Below are 24,914 nucleotides of genomic sequence, written 5' to 3' on the forward strand. Positions count from 1 at the left end.
TTTAAACCAGCAGAGTGATTTCCTAACCCAGGTAACACAGCTGAAGGCAACAGATGCCACAAGTTTTCATCTTAGGCTTTTATATATAAAAATACCATTTCAAACAAATAAAACACAGCACAATCTTTGTAACTTCATAACCTGCACAGCCCTAAAACAGGCACAGGAGGCAGATGCTCTACAGGGCATGGTTTGCATTTGCCTTGGTGTAACCTCCACACAGAAACCCAGAAACTCCTGCTCAACCCCCAGCTGGAAGTGCACATGCAAATGCTCCAAGCAACCAGCTCCTCCAGACAAACCAGTGCATCAGATGTGTCAGGATCAAGGCTAATGGCAGGAAATACACTCTGATGTGCCTGGACTTGCAGGCTCCTTTGTACTATGGTAAAACCAGAGAGGACTTCTGCACAAGGACAGAAAAATATTTGTATTTAAAAAAAAAAAAAAAGGTAATATGGTAGAAGATGGGATTTTCTACAATTAGCATAAATAAATTTGAATGCTCCGAGTATATTCAACACTGGCTGCAGTAGAACTTAAAACAGGATTGTGTAAAGGACAATTCATGGCCATTTTTCAAAATCAGGTTAAAGATGGTGCAAGAATTGCTAAACAAAGTAAGATGGTAGAGCAGCTCTATGCATGTCTCCATTCCAGCACTTTGGTTTTCTCTTGTCTGACTCGAGGTCCTTAGGGATTCAACAGAATCAGACAACCAAGAAACTCATGACCCATTTTCCAGCTTAAAATTTATAAACTGCAACTTTGTAAAAAAATATTTTAACAGCCCCAAAATCCAGCATTTCTACCCTTTATTTCCTTTTCCCTTTCTCAGAGGGCAAGAAAATTCCCTAGAACAGCCTGATCAAAGCATTAAAATCCCTTCAGTCCCTGACAAGGCTGTTTAGTGGACACAAGTGAAAGCAAAATATCTAATAAACAGCTGAGACATGTGGCCAGATGCTCTTTGTTAATACAGTTAAAAATTTTGAATTACAAATAAAAAACACAGGTTTTCAACATTCCTCCAAGATGTTTTTAACACTGAAAATTCCCGGTAGCAATTTCTCAAATGGAAATCTTTGGAATATTATGTGCAATAATTACTCATCATGAAACAAGTTTGGCTTGTTCCACTAAATGCTTGCCCAGCAACACTCAAATTGTTGGTTTGTTTTTATAACCTAGTTTATTTTTCTTGTCCCATTTTCAAATATTTTATGCACACTGATATTTTACAATATGGATTAGGGCAGCCATCTCTGTCTCAGCTAAGTATGAGAGCAAACAGCAGTGAATCAATCCTGCTTGGAGCTGAATTTGAACTCTTATCTAGAACAAAAACATTTCTGTAGGCATCTTATAAATACCATTAAGAGCAAGAAGTGCACATTATGACAAAAACAAATTACACCCAAGCTCCACCCTGACATTAAAGAATTTATGGAAGCCAAGAGAGCCACCCACAAAGACATGAATATACAGTATCAGCATTAAGCCTATCCAGCAGCCCAAGCTCACTCAGGGCTGGAAGTGCCATATTTTTCTAAATGACCCCTTCAGAAGTAAATTTTATCATTTTTCCATAAAATTTCATGATTAAAAAGCTTGCATAAAAAAAATTTAATCTATAATTAATAATTACATTAAAAACTAGTTCAGGTTTACTGTTTTCAGGGAAAGCATGTGTGAAGAAATGAGCTAAAAATGACCAAAAAATGTTGTCAGTTAAAGGAGGAAAAACCCTCACCTGCATATACAGTTATTAGGGACTACAAGTCATTATGATTTCATTTCCTTAAATTTAGACTCAAACTCTGAAGTCACACACCAGTTTTAATTCACATTTACTTAACAGTTCCTTAAGCAATATCCCTTAATTTCCTGGAAGCTTCATCAAATAGGAAATTGAAAACAACTTAGTGAAAACTCATTTACATTTTTCATTGTCGCAAGAGTTGAAAAATTGCCCTGAACGTTTTGCAATGCTCCTGTCCTGCTTGTCACACAGGATGGGGAAAGGAATTCTGGAACTCAGAGAGAAGCTGACAGGAAGGGAAGAGGGAAAATGGGGGAAAAAAGGGAAAAAGGTGGGGGGAAGGGGGGAAAAAGGGGGAAGAAAAGGGGGGGGAAAGAGGGAAGAAAGGGGGAAAAAAGGGGGGGAAAAGAGGAAGGGAAGGGAAGGGAAGGGAAGGGAAGGGAAGGGAAGGGAAGGGAAGGGAAGGGAAGGGAAGGGAAGGGAAGGGAAGGGAAGGGAAGGGAAGGGAAGGGAAGGGAAGGGAAGGGAAGGGAAGGGAAGGGAAGGGAAGGGAAGGGAAGGGAAGGGAAGGGAAGGGAAGGGAAGGGAAGGGAAGGGAAGGGAAGGGAAGGGAAGGGAAGGGAAGGGAAGGGAAGGAAAGGAAAGGAAAGGAAAGGAAAGGAAAGGAAAGGAAAGGAAAGGAAAGGAAAGGAAAGGAAAGGAAAGGAAAGGAAAGGAAAGGAAAGGAAAGGAAAGGAAAGGAAAGGAAAGGAAAGGAAAGGAAAGGAAAGGAAAGGAAAGGAAAGGAAAGGAAAGGGACAAGGAAAAGGAAAGGGACAAGGAAAAGGAAAAGGAATTTAAGGCTCCTTAGTTCAAGGCCAGTTCTGCAGCTCCTTATGAACCCTCTGCCTCTGCAGACAAAGCACCTGGGGGACTGGGGTGGGTGTCACTAATTGTACAAAACACCCCCCCTTTCCCAGATCCTGGTTTCATTCCCTTTAACTGACATTTTCCAAGATGAAAAATGATGGGTTTGCATCTTTTTCTTACCTGTACAACTGACGACTGCAAAGCTGGGGGGGAAAAAAAAGTAACACATATTTTAATTGAGTTTGTTTGATCCAAGTATTTTCATTTTTCCCCTCACATGCAATGCCATGTACTGTGAGCTGTGCAAAACTTCAGTTAATTTAAAAAATAAAATTCAAAGCAAAAACCTCTTTAAAACAACTTCTCTATATCCATTTGAACTTTGTTTTCAAAAAAAACAAAACAACTTAACACTGACACACTAATTTCCTGAATTCCAAACCCAAGCTGCTCCTGCAAATACCCTGGAAGCAAGTTTGGCTTTTAAAATTAGATTTGCTTTCCACCACTGGCCCTTTCAGAATGATGATAGACTTCATTGTCTGATCACTGAAAATAACTTTGGAAGCTACAGATTGAACAGAAAAAACCTAAACAAGGGCTTAAATGTGACTGAAAAATCTTACTTCATTCTTAATGTTACAGCAAGCCACTGTAAAAAATCAGATTATCACATTTCTATGTAGTAAAAGCCAAAAAACCCAGATTATTTAAAATTGAGATTTTATGCAACTGTACCACAACAACTTAAGGCCACTGTAAGTGCAGAGATGTGCTGACCAAGCTTTCAGGCACCTCAGCATGAGAAAGGTAAATGAGGACAAAGGTGCTTTTTCAACCTGTGGCAGCAGCTCTGAGCTGTGCCCAGAATTAAAGAGGCACCTGTGGATTTTGGTGGGTGAAGGGTGAAGTCTGCCAGCACATCAGAACTGGCACTAAAGGTCCTGCAGATCCTCAGCAGGAGCCTGAGTGCTGGAATATTGTCTGGAATATTGGAATATTTCATTCCATGCTGGGATGAAAACCCAACACCTTGGGAAGACTGAAACTGAAAGGGAAAAATTAAGCAAAATTCTCTGCACAGAAGTATTTGGAAGTGAGCAGGAAAAGGTTTCATCTGGCATAGACAGAGATACAGACAATGCATCAATGGAAATGCAGAATATGACTTTTGACAGCTATAAACAGGAAATTATGGATGCAGGGACAAGGAATGGGCTCTCTAAATGTCCCCTGAGCAGTTCCCCCACAGCCACTCAGGATGGATGAAGGGAGAGCAAAGACAGAGGGACAAGGAAGCAAACAAGCCCTGAGGCATTTCAGAAATGTCATCTCCAGCTTCAGAGCTGGGGGCTCAGCAAGAGGCAGAGGAGCCCCCAGTGTCCCTGTGCAGACACAGGGACCAGCACAAAAAGCTGTCCCAGGGCCTGGGGTGGCCAAACCACCAGCACCAGGCTCACCCTTGGCACAGGGCTGGGCAAGGTGGGAACAGCTGCCTTGATTGTAAATCTTGGTTAAAAATCATGCAGCATTCCTGGTTAAAAATAGGTTTATGCTGGCTACAAACCTCTTGGTGAATTTGCTTGAGCCCCTCCAATGATTTTTCAGTGAAATAGTATGTAACAGATCTGTAAAAGTATACAAAGCTGTTAATACAGATTTCCTCATCATGCTGTAAATAATTGTTTTTCCATAACAGCATTGTACTTTCAAACAAAAAACCAATCATTTGATTTTCAAATTATGCTCCACAGAAATATGCAATATTTATTTTTAAGTAGTACAGCAAACATAACAACATAAACTCTTTCCTCATCATACAGAAAACTATTCCAAAACCCTTATAAAAAATCAGTGTCACTTCTAATAACAGCCTTTATATTATATATATATATATATATAAAACAGGCAATTATAGTTGCCAATACACTGATAACTCTTCTCAGCTTAGTTGTATTTTTAGACTCCACCACTTCTGTGATTTTTCCATCTATTTCAAGTACTTCCTACTACTAAAAATGATCTGTCTGTTTTTCTTGAACACATTCTTCTGATGGACACTGCTGGTAAGTGTCTGTGTAAATATACAGACATATTTTATATAAACCTGGACCAGCAATCATAATCAGTCTAACTCCATGAGCTGCTTGAGGAGGTTTTTCTCCAACCCTGAAGACAAAAGACTGTCCCTACCCAGGATGACAGCACACTTATAGGGAAAGAGGAATTAATCTGTATTTAACTGATCAATTCTCCAAGTAAGGCAGCAAAGGATCTGTCTTTCCTAATTATGAATTTAAGACTGAAATCTTAAATCACTGAATAAAACGTGAAAGCTCAGCATCACTCATAAAAACAAACAAAAATTCAATGGAAACCCAGTTCAGTGAGATGAAGATTTCCATAATTATACTCAGGAAGTTTTTAATAGAGCAGACATGAAAGGAAAATTTATAGTCTAGATAATGTTGCATTAATACCTATTATTGTCTTGTGCCAGTTTACACAGAGCATGGGTGATCTCAGCACAGGCAAGGATTGCCCCATGGCGTGTGTGCAGATCTGAGCCCACTGATAAAGGCAGAAGTCTTGGCAAAACTGAAAGAGATTAAATAATTAATTTATTCTTTTTTAAACAAAGCACAGTGACATATCACAGCTCTCAATGTAATTTTGCCTGCCTAGAAAGAACACTGGGAAAGCATTTCTGTAAAGTGAGGTATCCTGGCGACTTCGTGAAAAACAAGTTTTAATGAATTAAATTCTGACATATCACACTGAGCTATTTTGTACTCCCAACCTCCTCCTGGCTGGAGCAAATAAAATAAATAAAATAAATTACTATTGGGCACTGAGCTGGCTGAGCAGCCAGGGAACCATGTGGGATTTGATTTCCATGTTCAGTGGAACCTTCCTGGGCCACGACAGGAGCCAGGCAAGGTCTGCACTGCAGCTGCTCAGGGGCTGGGCACTGCCTTCAGCCACATGGAAAATCTGCCAGGGTTTTCCAGATCTCAGGAGGTGCAATGGGCTCAGAAAAGGACCCTGGGCTTGTGCTAAGAAACATCTGGTTCCACACACACAGTCAGAAAGGAATTCTACTGCAGGTGTCAGGCTGGACAAGACAAAACAGATCCCCCACCCTTTCCAACATCAAAGCAAGAGCTGGGAATTTGAGGGGCAGCTGCTGACACAACTGCACCCATTTATTCACCTCAGAACCAGCAGAGTCCAGTGCAGCCAGCTATCAAAGGCCCCAGATAAAAACCAACCTAGCAGTGATTTATAATTTTTGCATAAAACCTGAAAATGGGTAAAGCCATCAGAGTGAATACACTGTATTAAGTGGCAAGGGGAATCTTAATTTTTATGAAGTAGATTTATTAGTTCTTTGTAGGTTTGTCTTGCCTAAGCTCAGCCTGGCTGGGCAGAGCTGAGCTGGTACCTACCCACGTTTGCCATGTACTCAGGGGCCTGGGGAGTGATGTTATGCAGAGCTTTGGTGGAAAGTTCTCGAATAACACTGTAAGAAAGCATTGCTGAGGGTTAGCAAGTCAGCAGAAGCAATGTGCTAAGAAATGAATGTGAGCAAGGGACTTCTGCCCCCAATCAAAACAAATATTCAGAATTACAGTACTCCCTGTCCATCCTATGTTTCCCCCTGTAAAAATGCCAACAAAACCAAAGAGCAGCCAGCCTGAAAAGGACTCAAAGAGAAAAGGAAAAACACCAGTGGGGCTGGTGGGACCTGAGGGCTTGTTCTGGGCACTGGCAGGGACAGTGCAGTGAGCTGTGATTATTTCTCATGATGCAAACTCTGATCAGCACTGATAGAATCTCACTTGTGTGATATGTACACATCTCAATCTCCATGAGCACTGAATGTGAGTAAGCACCATCTCTATGCATGAAATCTGCTTTAATTAGGATAATTGTATGGTGACAGTGTTTACCCCTCACATACACTATATACCATATAAATGGGTTTTATTAATCTATTAACAGATTGAGGTCATGGCCAAAAGACAAAATTCATAAACCTGCTTAAGTGACATTCTGCTTGGGAGGTACAGATGGTATCACCTACTACTTGCCCAGCTTTCTTCAGTCAAACGCTGCTGCAAAGCCAGGTGTGAGTAAAATTTACAGAGATAATCTACAAAAGCAGAAAAATCTATGCAGAACAGTCAATTCCTGGATATTAATAATTAGATTTTATAAACTTACCCATCCCAGTGGTTAATCTTCATGTTAACTAAATGATCAATCATTGGCTGTGTATACTCAGAAAAGCCAGCAATATACACACTGAAAAAGAAAAAAAAAAACAGATAAAGATTAGAAATATAGTCCAGAGACAGAGAGTACAAAACCAATATCTGTGTGCATTTTAGCACAGCCTATTCCAAAGGTAGAAATCCTCTGGCTTTAAGACAACCAAAAAATAACTTAAATGTGCCTTCTAAATGAGATGCAGCTGAATGACAGGATGGGAAATATTCTGAACTATTGAAAAAACTTCAAACCACTTCTGTAAAGCTTTCAGATTCTTTCTAAAACCTGCTCTACATACAACAAGCTTGACATTCAATCCCATTGTTACATTCTAGAAAATCCAAATGAGTATATTCACTTGAATAATTATTTCAGATTGGAGAAACCCATCACTGATATCAACTATAAGACAGATGAAAAATAAGTGCCAGAAATATGTTACATCTTCATAAATACAATGGTCCAAAATGGAGAAGGGATTTTCCATTTGTCCTTTCTAAAAATCAAACATCTGCAGGCAGTGAATTGTGACAAAAGCTGTGGAAGCTGCAGGGCTCAGGTGTGAGGTGGAAGGGAGCAGCAGCACTAATCAGGGAGCCAGCATTGCCCAACTCACACTTTTAATCTCCAGAAGCATCAACTATGGAAAGCCAAGGTCAACACAAGTGAAGTGAAATGTTTTTTCAGTACATCTGATGAGTGTTAAATCTCCTTGGGAGGCCCAGCAATCAGCAGGACTTTGTGCCAGAAGGGCACAAAGGGACTCATGGATTATCATAATTTCACCTTTTCAGATCTTTTGAGTGACTAATTTGCAGCTCTAATGGTGTTCCATTGATATACCTCTGTGCAGTCAGAGGCAAACAAAGAGCAAAGCCAAATACTGCCACATGTTCCCATCCTGATATCTATGGAATTCATCAGAAAGGGAATCCTGAAATCCACAGCCAGGCCTCAGTTACTTGAACCAACACTGGACACAGAAGCACCCTGTGCTGGGCCCTAGAGAAGGATTTGACACTTGGTTCAAATTGTTGTTGATGCCAGCAGAGATATATAAATTTATATAAAATATAATATAAATAAATATATAAATAAATATCTCTAGGTCCTTTCCCTGCTCTGCAGGAACACACAATAACAGACACATTGCCCTTGCCATGTTTGAGCTCTCCTCTCTTCTTTGTAGTTGCTTTTCTGAGTCCCAGTTTTAGCACCCAACCATTTTAATTGAATTCCCTGCCCAACTAAAAATCAATCTCTTGGGCCACATGTGTAGCTAAATCCCATTTTTAATTTTAGTTTAAAACTATCTTTAACTACAGTCCTCATCTTCTGTGCCCTATTGAGAATTTAATGCAAGAAGCCTTGCATACAAATCTCATTTCCTGATGATGTGCTGCTCAGATTTCTGTACCTCACTCAGGTTAAGCAGCTTTTTCCTTAACTCTGCTTGTACCAAGCTCAGAACTCCTGGAATCACTTTACTTTTCATCTCTTTACTGCCAGTTCAAAATAGGTTTCCTCGACCTTCCATCTTCAGAAATGTATTATGATATTTGAGCTGAATCCTCCAGAAACCATCAGCAAAAAGGGCACCCAGTGTGAAAAACCTGCATTAAAATATTTAGATTTGAAAGGATCTAAACAACTATTTATATACACACACACACAAATATTTGTAAATATACATGATACTGCCCTTTACTGGAACATCATCATCATTGGTGAACCAAATTCAGCTGTGGAAATTGAGACTTTATTTTTTTTTATGAGCTTTTATTGCTCAACATTATCATGGTACATCTTTTCTGAGTAGCCAAACATATACCTGGGTGCTTTTTCCTTCAATGTTACTCAGAAAAAAACAAGGAAATAGCCAAGTAACTTAAGTATTGACCTGAATAATGACAGCCTGCTTGAAAAGCAGTGTAATTTTTTGGAAGTAACAGAGTGAATGAGATAGCAAATATTTTACAAAAAAATAGTTTGATTAATGGCACTGAAGATGGCTTCAGAGAATCAAGTTTCTAAGTGCATAAGGTTATGTATTAAAAGATTTACAAATTTATTCCTCTTGCTGAACAGTTTAAAGAAAGAAATCAACACTAAAAATATTTTCACTTGGGTAAGTGGCACTAGTACAAAAACTCTGGAAATCACAGTGAAAGAAGTAAAAAAAAAAAAAAAAATTAAATTACCAATTCAGCTCTTGAAAAGTCAGAAGAACATAATCAGCCTCCAAGCCAGAATTATAGAAGAGAGGAAATAAGACCTGCTTTGTCACTTTTGGATGTTTTCAATTTTGTGTTAGTACAAAAGCCAGGGTTTCAGCAATGCCATGGATGCCGTGCTCAGGGATCTCGAGCAGCAGGGAAATGCCAGGCCCCTGCATTTCCCCATCTCCCGTGGGAGGCAGCTCTGGGGAAGGCTGTGGGAGGAGGGTGGGGACCCCAGAAGGGCTGACAGTGGGTAAAAGGTGAAGGTTTGAACAGACTGAAATGATTCTGCTCAAAAGGGCCAATACAGAGCTGGACAGATCAATAAAAAACCAGTCAGGGTGAAGACAGAGGGTTCCAGTATGAATTATCTTAAAAAACTCTCAGTGTATGTGGAAGAGGGTTTACAGCAACTTCTGGGAGCCAGAGAGAAGTTTGAGAAGAGGATCCATGTTTGATATAAGGATCTGTGTTTGATCAGAGGATCCGTGTTTGAGAAGAGGATCCATGTTTGATAAGAGGATCCATGTTTGATCAGAGGATCCATGTTTGATGAGAGGATCCATGTTTGATGAGAGGATCCATGTTCTGTAAGAGGATCCATGTTTGATATAAGGATCCATGTTTGATCAGAGGATCCATGTTTGATATAAGGATCCATGTTTGATAAGAGGATCCATGTTTGATAAGAGGATCCATGTTTGATGAGAGGATCCATGTTTGATATAAGGATCCATGTTTGATATAAGGATCCATGTTTGATGAGAGGATCCATGTTTGATGAGAGGATCCATGTTTGATATAAGGATCCATGTTTGATGAGAGGATCCATGTTTGATATAAGGATCCATGTTTGATATAAGGATCCATGTTTGATGAGAGGATCCATGTTTGATGAGAGGATCCATGTTTGATCAGAGGATCCATGTTCTATAAGAGGATCCATGTTCTATAAGAGGATCCATGTTTGATGAGAGGATCCATGTTTGATCAGAGGATCCATGTTTGATGAGAGGATCCATGTTTACTCCTGAAAAAATTTCCTACCAAGGTCATTGACACAGAAACCAAGAAAGAAAGAAGGAGAAATAAGAGAAACCTGCAACTGCCTGTTCCAATGACCGCTTTGCCTTTCCTGAGCAATGAGAAAACTTATGAGTTTTGTAAGAAAGTATAAATATGCATGCATGCTGGAATAAAACCAGTCTGAAACCTTCTGGAAATGGAATATATTGCTCTGGATTGTCTCCCTCTCAACTACCACAAGTGGAAGTCACAAAGCTGGCAGTGCAGCATGAGCCACCATGTGCCTGTGCACAGTTTCTGCTCCCCAAGGACATCACCTGCTCCAGCCTTTGTGCCCTGCTGGGCTCCTGGGCAGCCCCACAGGGCAATGTCCTGCCCTGTCTCCACCAGGGCTGACTCACCCACCCTCTGTGGGTGCTGCTCTCCCCACCCTGGCTCTGGACACAGACTCTGTCTGAGACAACTCAAGCCAGAACCAGCCCTGGCTCTTTGTCCTTTCCTCGTGAGGAAATGCAATATTCTGCTCCTCCTGGCCATCCAGTTTGGCTCCCAGCTCCCCTGATGTCAGCACCTCTGTGTTTCCAGAGCTGACTCTGTATTCCAGGTTTACAACCACACCAGCCCAGTTTGGGTACTTCCATCTCCTCCTTGCAGAGATCAGTTGGGTTTTTCAAACATTACTGCACACTGTGGCCAGCCTTCCACTGAGCTAACATAAGCACTGGAGCTAAAGGTCTATGCACAGACCACAAATTCAACAACTTGGGCAAATTGTTCTTTTAAAATTATAAAAAATGGTTTTTTTATAACCTGATTTTTTCCCCCATATCAGAGTCTGTCTACTGTCACATTCATATTTTCTGGAAAAATCCCTTTGCCAGGATTTCTTCTCCTGGGAAGATGAGAAGCCTCAGAGAAAAAACAATATTATCTCATTTGCTTCTCCCTGTTTTGCTGCTTTGGAATGTGGCTGGAGATAATTTACCAACAGGTGAATGTTTGATTGGTTTCATGTGAATTGTTTTTACTTAATGACCAATCACCATCAGCTGGGTCAGACTCTGAGGAGTCAGTCATGAGTTTTTCATTATTCTTGTTAAGCCTTCTGTCTGTATCCTTTCTGTATTCTTTAGAATAGTTTTAGTATAGCATTCTTTAATATAATATAAGTACATAAAACAATAAATGAGCCTTCTAAGAACATGGAGTCAGAGTCACTCATCTCTCACCTCATCCTGGGGAACCCTGCAAACACCAGAGTCTGCCATTACAACAGCCTCTCCTTTGACTACAACTCTCCAAACTTCATCTTGTCCAGCCTTGAGCAGCTTAGAGAGTTTTGTGACACCTCCTGGCTGCTTCCTCCTCTAGCCAAGGAAATCATGGCCACGTTTTCACTCTGCCTCACACCTGATAATCAGGCATCAAAAAAATAAAACCACAATTTTGATTTGCTTAAAACCATCAGTACTAAACAATGTTCAGTAAGGTGAGGCAATCAGATAAGAATTTCATTAGGTACAAGAGGATGGTCATATTTAGGAAAATTAATAATTGGAAACTTACCTTATAGTCAAGTAACAGTTAACTCTGTTACCAACAGCAAAATAATCAGCTGCAGTCAGGATGTCAATGCCATGGGGGAAAGTACCCTACAAACAAAATATTGTCTTAAAATGTATAATACATTCCAAATAGGCAACATGATTGAAAACAAATCTCCTGCTACTCTCCCAAGCACTGAAAAAAATACAATTTAATTTATAGTAAAATCATTTGTACTAGAGACATAAAGGATATTGAATATATAAACAACAAAATACCTCACTCTGCTTGTGAGTCAATGATAAACAGCCCAAGCAAATGGCAGCAGGCAGTCCCCTATGCAACAGCTCCCTTCACACCTCCCAGTCATACCAAAATATATATTTGGCTAAGGCATGACTATGTATGTACCCAAAAGATGATTCCTCTAGAAGGATTTAGATAAACATAAACATGTTTCCAGCTTATGTGAAGGCACAAGGTGAGTTTAATGAAATATAAAATTAGAGATTTAGGCACCAAGAGGTGCATCACGTGTAGAGTACACAGGAGTTTCTACTCACACTTCTATTTTGTGACCATTAATGAACTAAAAAATGGGATTGGTCTATTTTGAAAATGAACATTGGAAACACTGAATCCTACTGAAGGATCCCACTTCTGCCATCACTTCTCAAACCAGTCTGTTTCTAGAAGATAAATTACCTTTCTAAGTTTGAGATTTCCACTTAGAAATCTGCATTTCTGTATGCAAGCAATCCAATCCAGATATTCAGAATTTTATTGGCTCTGGCTGGTCTAACAGAGCATCAGCAGAGGCAGCAGAGCACCCATGATGAAAAACAAATGGAAAAGAGCCAGCTGACACTGGCTCCACTCTCTTCCAAAAGGGACACTCAGAGGGTATTAAAACAATGAGGCTCCCTGGAAGTACAGGTTTGGGATGTGATGCAGGTTTGTTTACAGCTCACTCATCCCTTCCACATGAGGATCCAGCCATGCAAAACTAGTGGGAAGTATGTCTCCATCAGGGAGAAGCTCTGAAGCGGTTCATCCTGGAAGCTGCCAGCTGCTGCCAAGCTCTTGCTCTGGGAAGCAGAATTCCAGTGCTCCCAAAAAACAAGGCCTGAAATCTAAGTGGGCCAAGCAGAGACAGAGTATTTAATGGCTTATGCAAGCTTGCAAGTCTTGGTAACTCCAAGGGAAAATGCTTTGTCCAAAAGCCTCATGAAACCTTGACTGGGGGCAAAAAGGTACAAGAGAAACACCTCAGTGTGATTGAAGGCCAAAGAGCAATGGAAGATATCAAGATGCACACTCCACAAGGAAAATCTCAGCCAACAGTTTGAGTTCTAGCTGCCAGCTGGACCTTGCTGCTTGTTCCCAGCTGTGAGTGTGCCAGTTGGATGCCATCTCACAAAGGGCACGGTGCCACCAAGCCTGCCAGTGAGGCAGCATCATTCCTGACTTCAGGAAAACACAGGTCACAGCCAGGCAGGCTTTACAGGAGCACCCAACAGCTTCTGTTCTCCCAGAACACTTCAAAATTCTCCAGTATAGAAGTTGGTGTTATTAGAAGTATCTGCATTTCTCATGATTTATGCTCAAAAAAATTCTTCAGATTTTTCAGAGCTTCCATTGACACACAGTGTAAGTGGCATTCTTATAATGGCTTCTTCTGTGGCCATCAGCAAACTCTGGACTTGGGACATTACAAATTTGTGGAATTACAGAGCTGAAGGAGGCAGGAACCAGGGAACAAGTGAGGGCAACCTTTTTCTCCACCTATTTAGTATCAGCTTTATAACCTCAGGTGGAGAATAAGTTTCAGCTCCTTCCAATTCACAGAGAGGGTGTCTCTTCCAACACACTGAACTCCAGAGGGTGGATCTACTTTTTAAGTAACCATTTTCCCAGGCACCAAGGAATGGTTCAACAAGTAAAACTTCTGACCTTCTGCAGGAACCAGCTGGAGCCTGGCAGTTCCTGCACGCCAGGAAAACTCAAATGTGTTTCACTGCTGATGTGCCAACCCAGAGGCTGAAATCATCATCATGTGAAGACATATTTAAGTTGTGGGTTGAGGCAGAGTCTCTAAGGAACCTTTCTGGCTGTAAACTAACATGGACTGTACCCCTCTGATTCAGAAATAAATGTTAAAAAATTGAATTTTTGCTAGATGGAAGCAATTCTAAACCTGCAGCAGGCAGGAGCCCTCTCTGCCCTGGAGCTAAGTCAGGCTAAGGTGTTATTTACTTTGTTCAGCACCTCACACAGTGCAATCAGGCTGGGCTGCTGTGATGCCCAACCTCTCCAGGGCAAGAACTGCAGACCCAGGAAGAGCCACCCTGGCTTCTGTTTATGACAGACCCAGCTGGGTCAGGTCACCAAAAATCCCTCCTCTCTTCTTCCCAGTCTTCTTGCACCCTTTCTCTGCTGTTAACTGACCTCTGTCTAGAAATACACACTGAACATGAACAGATGGTTTAACAGCCAGAGCTCTAAAGGAATAAAATCCTGGCTCAGAACACAGAGATTTTCAGGAATGCTGTCAGGTGACAGCACTTTAACAAAGATCCCTGAAAGAGCAGCTTATGGATAACAAAATTACCTGAACCATGCTCACCTGCCCTGCTCACAGGAACACACTGACTGAACCATCCCTCCCCACACTTTCTCTCTCTTAGTTGTATATTCAGCTTTATTAATTCCTGGTGAGAAACCAGTAAATCCAAGGCTTTACCCTATTTGCTTCTCCTTCAAGTTTGAAAATCAAAGCTGCCTCAAGGATTTTAACTACTTAAATGTTGTTAAGTTACATAGGAACCTACCACAATACTTTTTACCAAAGGACTTGGGTACCTCCAAAATTACCAGATTTCTCAAAATATCTACATGGTACAAGGGACAAGCCCAAAAATTGAGTTGAAGACTCTTGAGCCTTGTTTACTGTGGAACCACCAACTACAGCAATGATTGCACAGCCCACTTCAGTTGGTGTGATTCTATTGAAAACTAGAAAATCAATGAAACCAAACCAAACAAAGAAAACTCCAAACACCCCCTCAAAAAAAAAAAACAAAACCCAAAAAAACCCCAAAAAGCAAACAAACAAAAAAGCCCTGCACTTTTCCTGCTTTAAAAGCACTGTAGTTTCCAGGGTGTACAATGACCAGCTCAAATGCTGGTTTTGCTTTTCTGAAGGACTGAAAATTACCAGTAAGCTCATTTTCTTCCCAAACTGGAATACTAAAACAAAACCCACACCTCAGAAGAACATTCCACAAGAACTGGCTGCTCATAATGAAAACAATTATTTTGTGACATTCTTTCCCTCAATTTTTTCCAAAGCCACGGTGTCTAATTTTGATTTTAGGTACTCCATGCTTACAGTAACCTCCAAGGCACAAATGAATGAAGATGCAGGGAAGTCACCATACCTGTCTCCCAACATTCTCCTGGAAGGCAGCCTGAGGAACAGAGAACAAACACACCAAAACGAGTCAGGTTTGCTTTTTGATAAACACCAGATGATGAATTCAAAACACACAACAATATAAATGACCCATGGCTTTTCTGTTTTAAATAAAGTAAACTTTGTCAGTAGAACAAGCCTGCAGGGCTTTTCTGTTTCTGCATCTCCACATTCTCTGTTCCTGGAGCCCTATGTTGCCTGGCAGCAGTTTGAGAATTCAGGTTTATTAAACTTGTTACACCCACACAAGTGCTTGGGAGTGACACCAGGCTTGGCCCTGGGATCCAAAGTCAGTACCTGTAGACAACAGCAACTGAGGCAACTCACTCTTGTCTGACTTCAACATCATCTGCTAAGAGTGGGCAAAGTTTAATTCTTTGTCAATGAAAACTCTGGGAAAAAACGTTGAGAGTGCAATATTTATCTATAGGGTATGTGTCTGAAAGCATGCTGAAACACTGGGCTTGTTAAATTTGAAGACAAAATTCATGTACATCTCCAGTATTTTTCACTAAATAAACTCAAAATCTTGCAAAAATACAATGAAAACAAGCAGGAAGTTAATCTGTCTACTTGTAGGGCATAGAGAAGAAAACCTGCTTAATTCCCTACTTGAATTTTCTCTCTCAGAAAAAAGCCCATTATTTTTATCCCTTTAAAGGCCATAAAATCATAAGCACTAATAAAAGCTTCTGTAAATTTTAACTCTCAAGAAAGGGGAAACCATTGTTATCTGGACACTTCCCCATGGAACTCTCTCTGCACACACAGCTTTGCAGTGATGGACAACACTCGTTAACTGATATTTAATGGACAGGGGAGAAGCTCCAATGTTTACTGAAACACCACAAGAATTTGGACAGCCAGAGCTTCTGTATTTCCTCCACAACTCCAGCAGCCCTGTGGTAATCCACCTGTGACAACAACAGGTTCAGCTGGCTCCAGAGGAGGATCCCACTCTGCAGGTGGAGCAAGGGCTGACGCCAGCCGGGATGGAGCCGGAGCCTCCCGAGGTGCTGCTGCCTGTTCAGGCTCCTGCCTGCAGCCCCTGCACGCCTGCCCAGGCAGCTCCAGCTGCTGCTGGCAGCTCAGGGCATGGAGCACAGCCTGGATCCCAGCTGCTGCCTGCAGTGCCCCTGGGCAGCACATCCAGCTGGGATGGGGCAGGAGCTGGGGCTGCAGCGGCGCCCTGGGGCTGCTCCTGTGGGAACCCAGCGCATCCCTTTGCCTGTCCAGAACAGCCAGGACCCTGCCAGGGGGCTCAGAGACCCTGGCACGGAGCCCAGAACACCTGGGGGTTTGATTATGACCTGTGGAGCAAGTTACCAACCTCATATGGAGATCAGCAAGCCACAACAGTTTAGGTAGAATAATAGTGAAGTTATCACGCAGTGAAAAAATAGATTTTGGGGTTTCTGGTATGGGGGTCCAGGAGGCAAGATGGAGGCAACTGGGTGTGTCCAGCCTTTCTCCTTCTTCTTCTTGGCCTCCATCTTCTGCTGTGATGGTGGCACTTTGGGATTGGTTTAGAGTAGAAGCTCACTGTCTAACATAGGTGATAGGTATTGAGAAGTAATTGTAAATAATGTATTTTTAGTATAAAGACATAACACTGCCCTGGGGGCAGGCAGAGTGCCTGGAACTGCCCTGCTGGATGGACCTCAGCAGGGCAGGAGAAAATATTTTATAGATAAGAAACAATAAACAACCTTGAGACTGAGAACTGAAGAGCCCTGATTCATTCCTCAAGCACCAGGCTGGAAAAAGAGAGTTTCAAACTTTTCTCAGGGTCACTCTGAACAGCCTAAGATGCAGACATGCTCCTTGCTGATGCTGCAGCCCAGCTGCTGCCACAAGCTCTTCCCCTCCTCTCCTCACTCCAGGACAGGGTGCCTGTCACTCTGCACCATTCATTTCTTTCTACTTCCAGCTTTAGGTCCTGCTTTATGCTGCCCTCAGTGCATTACTGCAGGCACAGGCTGTGTTTTATGCTATGCACCCTCTGGAGATCAAGCAGATCTACTGAAGCTGTAAGCAGTTATTTGTGCAGCTCTGAGCTCTCCCTTGGTGGAAAGAAGGCAGTTAGGTGATAATCTTTTAGCCCATTCCATTAAAAAAGGTATGTTTGGGGTGCAGAATGTATTTTCTGGTAACTCTGGTGTATCCAGGTTAGTGATAGGCTGGGTTAACAGCTGGACTTGATGATCTTAAAGCTTTTTCCCACTTGGATGATTCTATATTTTATGCTACTGAAACCCTCTTTTACTCAGCACAGGCATATTCCAGTGAGTATGACATTCTCTATCATATCCAAGGGATTTCATAGCTCAACCACTGCATTACAGTGTCATTTAAAAATGTGCTGCTCAGGCAAGTGCATAAATGATACAAAATCTGTAAAGCCCTGAAATTCCTCCAAGATGCCAAATTCCGAAGAGATGCCAAAGACTTAAAGTGTTTTGTGAGAGTAATTTTTCAGTTTTTATACAATCCCCTTCTGGAGATGGAAAAACTGGATAAAAAGATACTAATTTAAAGATTCCATGAGACCAGAACCAAGGTCACCAAACTGAACACTCTTCTTTCCCACAAAAACTGAAAAAAATACTACAACATTCTCTAACAATACTTAGTTTAAAACCAGGTATTTTAAATACTATCAGTCAAACAAGAGGAAAAAAAATCTTCTCTTTGAGATGTCAGAGCTGAATAGAGTCCAATTCAACATCACTTATTCATCTGATTATTCCTTATACTGATTATTCATGAAAGAGTTGCATAAGCCCAGAATGCTTGTGGAGCTTCAAAAGCAGAGTCTTGTTCTATTCTCTCTAACCTCAGGGTTCAAAATGTCTCTATTCACCATTTTATTTTATTGGTGCTCTGCATTATAATATATTGCATCTTGTAAGAGATGGAAAATCTAGTAAAACCTGTTGTTTATTTAAATATGTGTTTAACTGTAAGTAATGATTGGAAATATTTAGCACTCCCAGGTATTTTTCTTCAAAATTGTAATAATGGCTGCTAAACACAAAATATTTCTTTGCCTTTCTGTAATAAGAGAAAAGGCTTCAGTAATTTCATAAATGTCCATCAAATAGCTATTCCAAACTTTGAGCAAGTATTTCTTTCTGATTTGGGAAGTACTAGGGAAAAAATAATGAGTTTGGAGGCAGCTGAATTGCAGACAGCTCAGGAGCCTGGGCTACAGCAGAAGAGGGAAGGGATGAGAAATGTGCTGGGTTTTAATTAGAAATACAGATACTGAGGCTGCACTGAGCTCTCAGCTTGAATCTGGCTGGTTTAGCACAAAGCTCATGGGGCCAAACTACCAGTTTAAGTGTAGAAACACACACTCAAATGATGATTAAATCAGGCCACCAAAGGTAAGCAGCACACTTGTAGTGGCAATTGTGTTACAAAGATTTCTCCTTGGTGTCTATATAAACCCTGATTCTGAGGACAATCCTGGGCATCACACAAATAATTCACTTTTCACCACCTATGCTCCCTAATGTTTCATGCAGCTCTCAGGAAGAGAAATTCCTCTAAGGAACTGATTTGAATAAAGGGATTTAAATTAGCCAAGAATGGCAAATTCTAGTTTCTAAAATGTAGGAGCTGAAGTCTGGGGGAGGTAGCATTGCTGATGTTTGTTAGCTGTACAGCAGGGAAGGTTCTAGCACTGCTCAGCAATCTGCAGCACCTTGGCTTGCCCTGCTCTGAGCTGGGCTTGCTCAAGCCCTGACTCACTTCCCCAGCAATTACACTGCAGCTTCATTCAGCAGCTTCAACAGCAGCACAGGTGTGGCTACAAAAAGTGAGGATGCTAGCCAGGTATCCCTGAGAAACCCTCCTGATCTTCTAAACACAGCACTCTGCAAAATTTCACTCAAAAACTCAGACAGACCTGGTAATGTGCATATTGAAAAAATTGCCTTTTTTCTTTTCTTTTTTTTTTAACACATTCACAGTGACATTTATTGTCAGGAACAGAGATGCAGTTCTTTGGCAGACACTCTGATTTGAGTTCATACAGTTAGAGAGTGGAGTTTTTTACATTTGCATAAGATAATTTGGTTTTTCTGTTAAAAGATACAATTCACACTTTTTTTTTTAAAGAAAGCAAGTTCAATGTCTACAACATTGAAATTAAATTCTCATCAATAAGATATCCATTCTTTCTTCTCAAATTCTGTAAGTATGGAAATTTGTAATTTTCCATCATTTCTCTTCTCTTAAGAACACTCCTCTCAACTCTCAACAGCATAAATATTTCTACAGAAACTTTCCACAGAATACACTTTGGTGTCAGATCTATTCACTGCCTTATCTGACTAATGGACTTGTCACTCTTTTAAAAATTCCCAGTCCTATGGAAAGAGTTTTAGAGTTTTATATAACACCTAAAAACATGTTTGAAGGAGAGACATTATCCTAGAAATTTTCAGTTTACCTTGAATAAAGAGTAACAGCTGATGGACAATCAGGAAAATGTAACCTCACAAAACTCCCCAGATTGGAACTGTGCAAAAAAGCCAATATCTGTGTATTATGTAGGACCCTTTTGTTTGTGATCTTGTAACTAAAAAAATGCTAAATAATTCTTTCTTAGATACTTTATCTTGATCATCATGACAACAATACAGCAGACTGTTAACTGTGGCCATAAATCCAGATGTGCATCTGTGGATTATATAATTTAACATCTAAATTCACAAGATATTTCGAAGGATTTTAAAAACCATTTTTTTTTGCTTCTCTACTGCAGTTCTACATAACTAAGTCTACAAATTATTAAATGAAAACAAATAAAAAATAACAGAGAGATGGAAGCTGGATGTGGTAACTTACAGAAGCAGCTCTTCTGCAATTAACATCACGATCAAATACTGCAGCAATAACCAATGCACTGAGGAAATAAAACATTGGGCATTAGTACAAATTTATGAAAAGGAATGTGCAATGCCATTATTTCAACATTCAGCCTTCTAAGCAGAGCAGGCAGCACATCCTCTAAGGAGCTTATTATTTAGAAATACAAGGCTGAACTAAAACCTGAGTTGAAGTAACCTTGTGCTTTCTTGTTTCTCTAGTTTGCTGTGGACTTCCCACAGCACAAGTGCCACCCCACTGTATCAAAGGAATTTCTGGAATACACAGAATTTTAAACAGAGCAGGGGTTTAAAAGCTGGACATAATCATGTCAAATGTGAGACTCGGTGCTATATGAAATGAAAACTTGGAAATAGAGTTTCTCAATAGCCAAATGTACAGCAAGGCTTGTGCAAGGAGCAAACACAACACCAAGTGAAGCCGTGGAAAGCTGCAGTTATCCCCACGAGAACAGCCACATCCTGCAAGGCACAAAAATCTAACATGCAAATCCTGGTAAGACCTGCTAGATGAACTGCAAAGCAGTTTTTTAGGGTGACCCTTTAGAGACAGAAGGATGATTATGTGAAACAATTTCTTCATGCATGAAGTCTGCTGACCCTGCACGGGGTAATTCTGGTGCCTCAAAAGAGCTGCTGTTCAAAGATGTGCCACACAACACAGGAGAGAGAATATATCCCAGGACACACAGACTGCAGCTTTAGAAATCCACCTCCAGCATTCAATTAACTCCAGCAACAAATAAACATCACTTCAGGAGAATCATTTAAGCAGAAAATTATTCCTTTCAAAGCCTGAAACTCTTCATTACATGATTTATTGACTCCAGGCAAAACCGGAAATAAATACTGGCTGAAAAATAAATTCAAGATAGCTTTGCTTCAGCATAAGGATATTAATTACACTGATAATATCAAACTTCCCTGGGTAGTGGCTATCAGTTCCCTACAGTGATGAATACTGTGTTGTTCCACTTCTCTGAAACGCACAGTCAGCTTGGCCTCTGTAATTTCAGTTTAAATCCATTAGGGAAAACAGGAGCCAGAAAGTCAGAATGAAATGAAAACAAACCCCAATAAAGGGTTCTAAAGGCAGTTAATGCTTTCTTAGTGCTACCTGCAGGAGCAATACCCCTATCTGCCACAAAGACAAGAGGAGAGAGGAGGTCACCCAAACACCAGAGCCTGCAAGAGCAAATGCTCAGGAAGCATTCCATCATTCCATCAGGAAGCAGCACTGATGGCTCACTGCTGAAAACTGCTGGGTCAGCTACACACTCTTCATAATGAGGCCTCAGGTTTAGCTTTTCTATTTTTCACATTCTGTGCTGCTTTAGTGTGTGGGTCTGGGTTCACATCAGGGGATGCTGAGCTCTGTGCACAGAGCAGGGAGACAAAACAATTCCTGCTCCAGCTGGGCACCAAGGACAAATGATCCAAATCTCAGCCCAAGAGCACAAACCCTGTGGGCTGGAGAGAGAAAAACAAGGATGGGACTGGATGGGCTAAAGCTGGAATGGGACAATGAACTGCAAGATGCAAATGGAGCAGAACTTACGAAAGTGTGAGACTCCCTGACAACTCATCCATTTTATAACCATTTTAAATCCATCTTAAGTGTAACCCTAGCTAGGCTTTTATGCTACCCAAAATATATCCATTGATATATGCTAATAAATCCCTACTTTATTCTTTAACTCTGTCTAGACTCTGTTCTAGGCCAGCCTTCACAAGGCATCAATCAAGGCTTGTTAATTCTCTGGCACACACAGAGAGGCTTAAAAATTATTTTAAAAGGACACTTAATAAGTATATAGTTTTAATGATATGACTAGCTCCCATAAATATTTAATTAGAGAACTTTCAAGACTAAAGGAATTGGAGGAAAATGATCCTTGAAACCAAATAGAAGCAAATTTCTGCCTGACATTTCTGGTTATACAGACTAGAACAGTAATTCTAGCTATTGTAAGTAATTTGTCAGTTATGCAGTATTTCAATATTGGTCTTTTCTGAAGAGGGGGGGGACAAAAACCAACCACAAAAAACCCCTCATCACACCAAGAAGCTCAGAATCCTGAGTGCTGCCCTCACTGCATCAAACAAGAGCTCATTTATAATCACATTTTCCATTTTTTCTTATTCTCCTGTAACCTTAAGAGAAAGCTGTGTAAATAAAGCCAGTGAATTGTCTGTATAAAGCAGTGTATTGTCTGTGCTGCCACCTGAGTCACTCAGTGCTGCAAACAACACTGGGTGAGCAAAATAAAAACCCCAGGAATTCTGTCAGTGCCCCGTTAGATTGCTAAATCACCCTGCACTCACTGTTCCATGGTAATCCTTTTAATGAGGCATTCTAACTTATCAAACTCCACAAATGCTCTTTTCAGGCTAATTCCCACTTGGAAGCACAGGCACATCCTCCCCAGAGCCAGGCTTAGTGCAGAGGGTGGAACAGCTCAAAGGTGTCTTCACCTGTCTGCTCTGTCGTGGGAGTTTATGTGATACTGCACCAGGATTTCCTAACAGAAAGAAACTGGTGATGTCAAAGCAAGGGGGATATTTGTCTAAGCTACTCAAAGGATCATGTCTTGACTTGCCCCAAGTGCACCACACCTGCCTGCTGCCAGGAGGAGCAGAGGATGGCTCTGCACCCTCCAATCCCCATGGACACCTTTCCTGGCTTCTTTACATCTCCAGGCCCCATGGAACACCTCTCCTGGCTCCTCTGCACCCTCCAGTCCCATGAACACCTTTCCTGCTTCCTTTACACCCTCTAGGCCCCAGGAACACCTTTATTGTCCCCTTTCCACCCTCCAGTCCCATGGAACACCTTTCCTGGCTCCTTTCCACCCTCCAGTCCCCAGGAACACCTTTCCTGGCTTCTTTACATCTCCAGGCCCCATGGAACACCTCTCCTGGCTCCTCTGCACCCTCCAGTGCCATGGAACTCCTTTATTGTCCCCTTTACACCCTCCAATGCCATGGAACACCTTTATTGACTCCTTTACACCCTCCAGTCCCATGGAACACCTTCATTGTCCCCTTTACACCCTCCAGTCCCATGGAACACCTTTATTGACTCCTTTACACCCTCCAGTCCCCAGGAACACCTTTATTGACTCCTTTACACCCTCCAGTCCCATGGAACACCTTTATTGACTCCTTTACACCCTCCAGCCCCATGGAACACCTTTATTGACTCCTCTGCACCCTCCAGTCCCATGGAACACCTCTCCTGACTGCTTTACACACTCCAGTCCCATGGAACACCTTTATTGACTCCTCTGCACTCTCCAGTCCCATGGAACACCTTTCCTGGCTCCTCTGCACTCTCTAGTCCTATGGAACACTTTTCCTGACTGCTTTACACTCTGCAGTCCCATGAACACCTTTCCTGCCTTCTTTACACCCTCCAGCCCCATGGAACACCTTTATTGACTCCTTTACACCCTCCAGTCCCATGGAACACCTTTATTGACTCCTTTACACCCTCCAGTCCCCAGGAACACCTTTATTGACTCCTTTACACCCTCCAGTCCCCAGGAACACCTTTATTGACTCCTCTGCACCCTCCAGTCCCATGGAACACCTTTCCTGCCTTCTTTACACCCTCCAGTCCCAGGAATACCTGTATTGACTCCTTTACACTCTCCAGTCCTCCTGGAACACCTTTATTGTCCCCTTTACACCCTCCAGTCCCATGGAACACCTTTCCTGACTGCTTTACACCCTCCAGTCCCATGGAACACCTCTCCTGACTCCTCTGCACCCTCCAGTCCCATGAACACCCTTCCTGGCTGCTTTACACCCTCCAGTCCTCCTGGAACACCTTTCCTGCCTTCTTTACACCCTCCAGTCCTCCTGGAACACCTTTCCTGCCTTCTTTACACCCTCCAGTCCTCCTGGAACACCTTTCCTGCCTTCTTTACACCCTCCAGTCCTCCTGGAACACCTTTCCTGCCTTCTTTACACCCTCCAGTCCTCCTGGAACACCTTTCCTGCCTTCTTTACACCCTCCAGTCCTCCTGGAACACCTTTCCTCTCTCCTCTGCACCTTCAGTCCCCATGGAAACACTTTCCTGGCCCCTTAAGAGATATGGAGCCTGCATGCACAGCAGCAATTAAGTCCACAATAAACACAGATTTAAAAAGTAAGTTGCAATTTTATCAGTCAACTGATAATTCTCCCTTTCCTCATTATCCATCCTCCCAAGGCCTCACCTAACTGGCCTCAGGGAAAGTCAGAAGACTCCAAGTATGTCAGTGAGCACTCCCCAGCCCTTGTGGGTCTCATTCCCTTCCCTGACAAGGTGGGAAGACCCAGGGAGCAGAGGTGGCCCAGGTGAAAGACATCAGAACACAGAATTAAGCACAAGCACCAGCTGCCCTCAGCTCACAAGCACAAGGTGTACCAGGCAATAAACCTGAACTCCTTTTACCACCTGCAGCAGGCACTTCCAGTCTCTCCTAGCCACAGGCAGCAAGAAGCTGATCCTGCTGCTGTCCCCTGGGAATGTGCTGCCACCAACCCCAGTGTGCCACCCTGAAGCTGTGGGAGGAGAAAAATAAACTCTCAAACCTCTTGCCTATTTGGTACAAAACCAAAATTTCCTTCCTGAGCCTTAAAAAGGGTGAAGTGGTACCAGGACAGCAAACTCTCCTCCCTGCTGCACGTTAGGAAAGGGAAAGGCACAAGAACCACCACAAGCAAGGTGGGTTTGAACAATGCAAGCAAGAAAAGGAGGCGAGGCTTGGGTCTGTGGAGCACTGCTGCTGCAAACAGCCCCTTCTGCACCTCCCCACTCATGCCAGCCCACCTGGGAGGGCTGCACAGGGAGCTGGGTGATGAAAACACATCTAGA

At 41.9% G+C, this 24,914-nt stretch overlaps 1 protein-coding gene across 1 annotated transcript in view; it reads right to left on the reverse strand.

The window, feature by feature from the left end:
- Positions 1-24,914, reverse strand: part of TBCD (tubulin folding cofactor D) — a 126,839-nt gene that overhangs the window by 42,584 nt on the left and 59,341 nt on the right. Inside the window, exons 16-23 of the mRNA XM_071452934.1 lie at positions 20,009-20,066; positions 15,117-15,146; positions 11,698-11,783; positions 6,839-6,919; positions 6,061-6,134; positions 5,092-5,209; positions 4,179-4,239; positions 2,792-2,814 (exon numbers count right to left, since the gene is read on the reverse strand). Of these exons, the coding sequence (XP_071309035.1) occupies positions 2,792-2,814; positions 4,179-4,239; positions 5,092-5,209; positions 6,061-6,134; positions 6,839-6,919; positions 11,698-11,783; positions 15,117-15,146; positions 20,009-20,066 (531 nt within the window). The remainder of the gene's footprint in view (positions 1-2,791; positions 2,815-4,178; positions 4,240-5,091; positions 5,210-6,060; positions 6,135-6,838; positions 6,920-11,697; positions 11,784-15,116; positions 15,147-20,008; positions 20,067-24,914) is intronic.

Source organism: Agelaius tricolor, unplaced genomic scaffold, assembly GCF_023055355.1.
Source record: "Agelaius tricolor isolate 1412-34295 unplaced genomic scaffold, bAgeTri1.0.p SCAF_35, whole genome shotgun sequence".
Lineage (NCBI taxonomy): Eukaryota > Metazoa > Chordata > Aves > Passeriformes > Icteridae > Agelaius > Agelaius tricolor.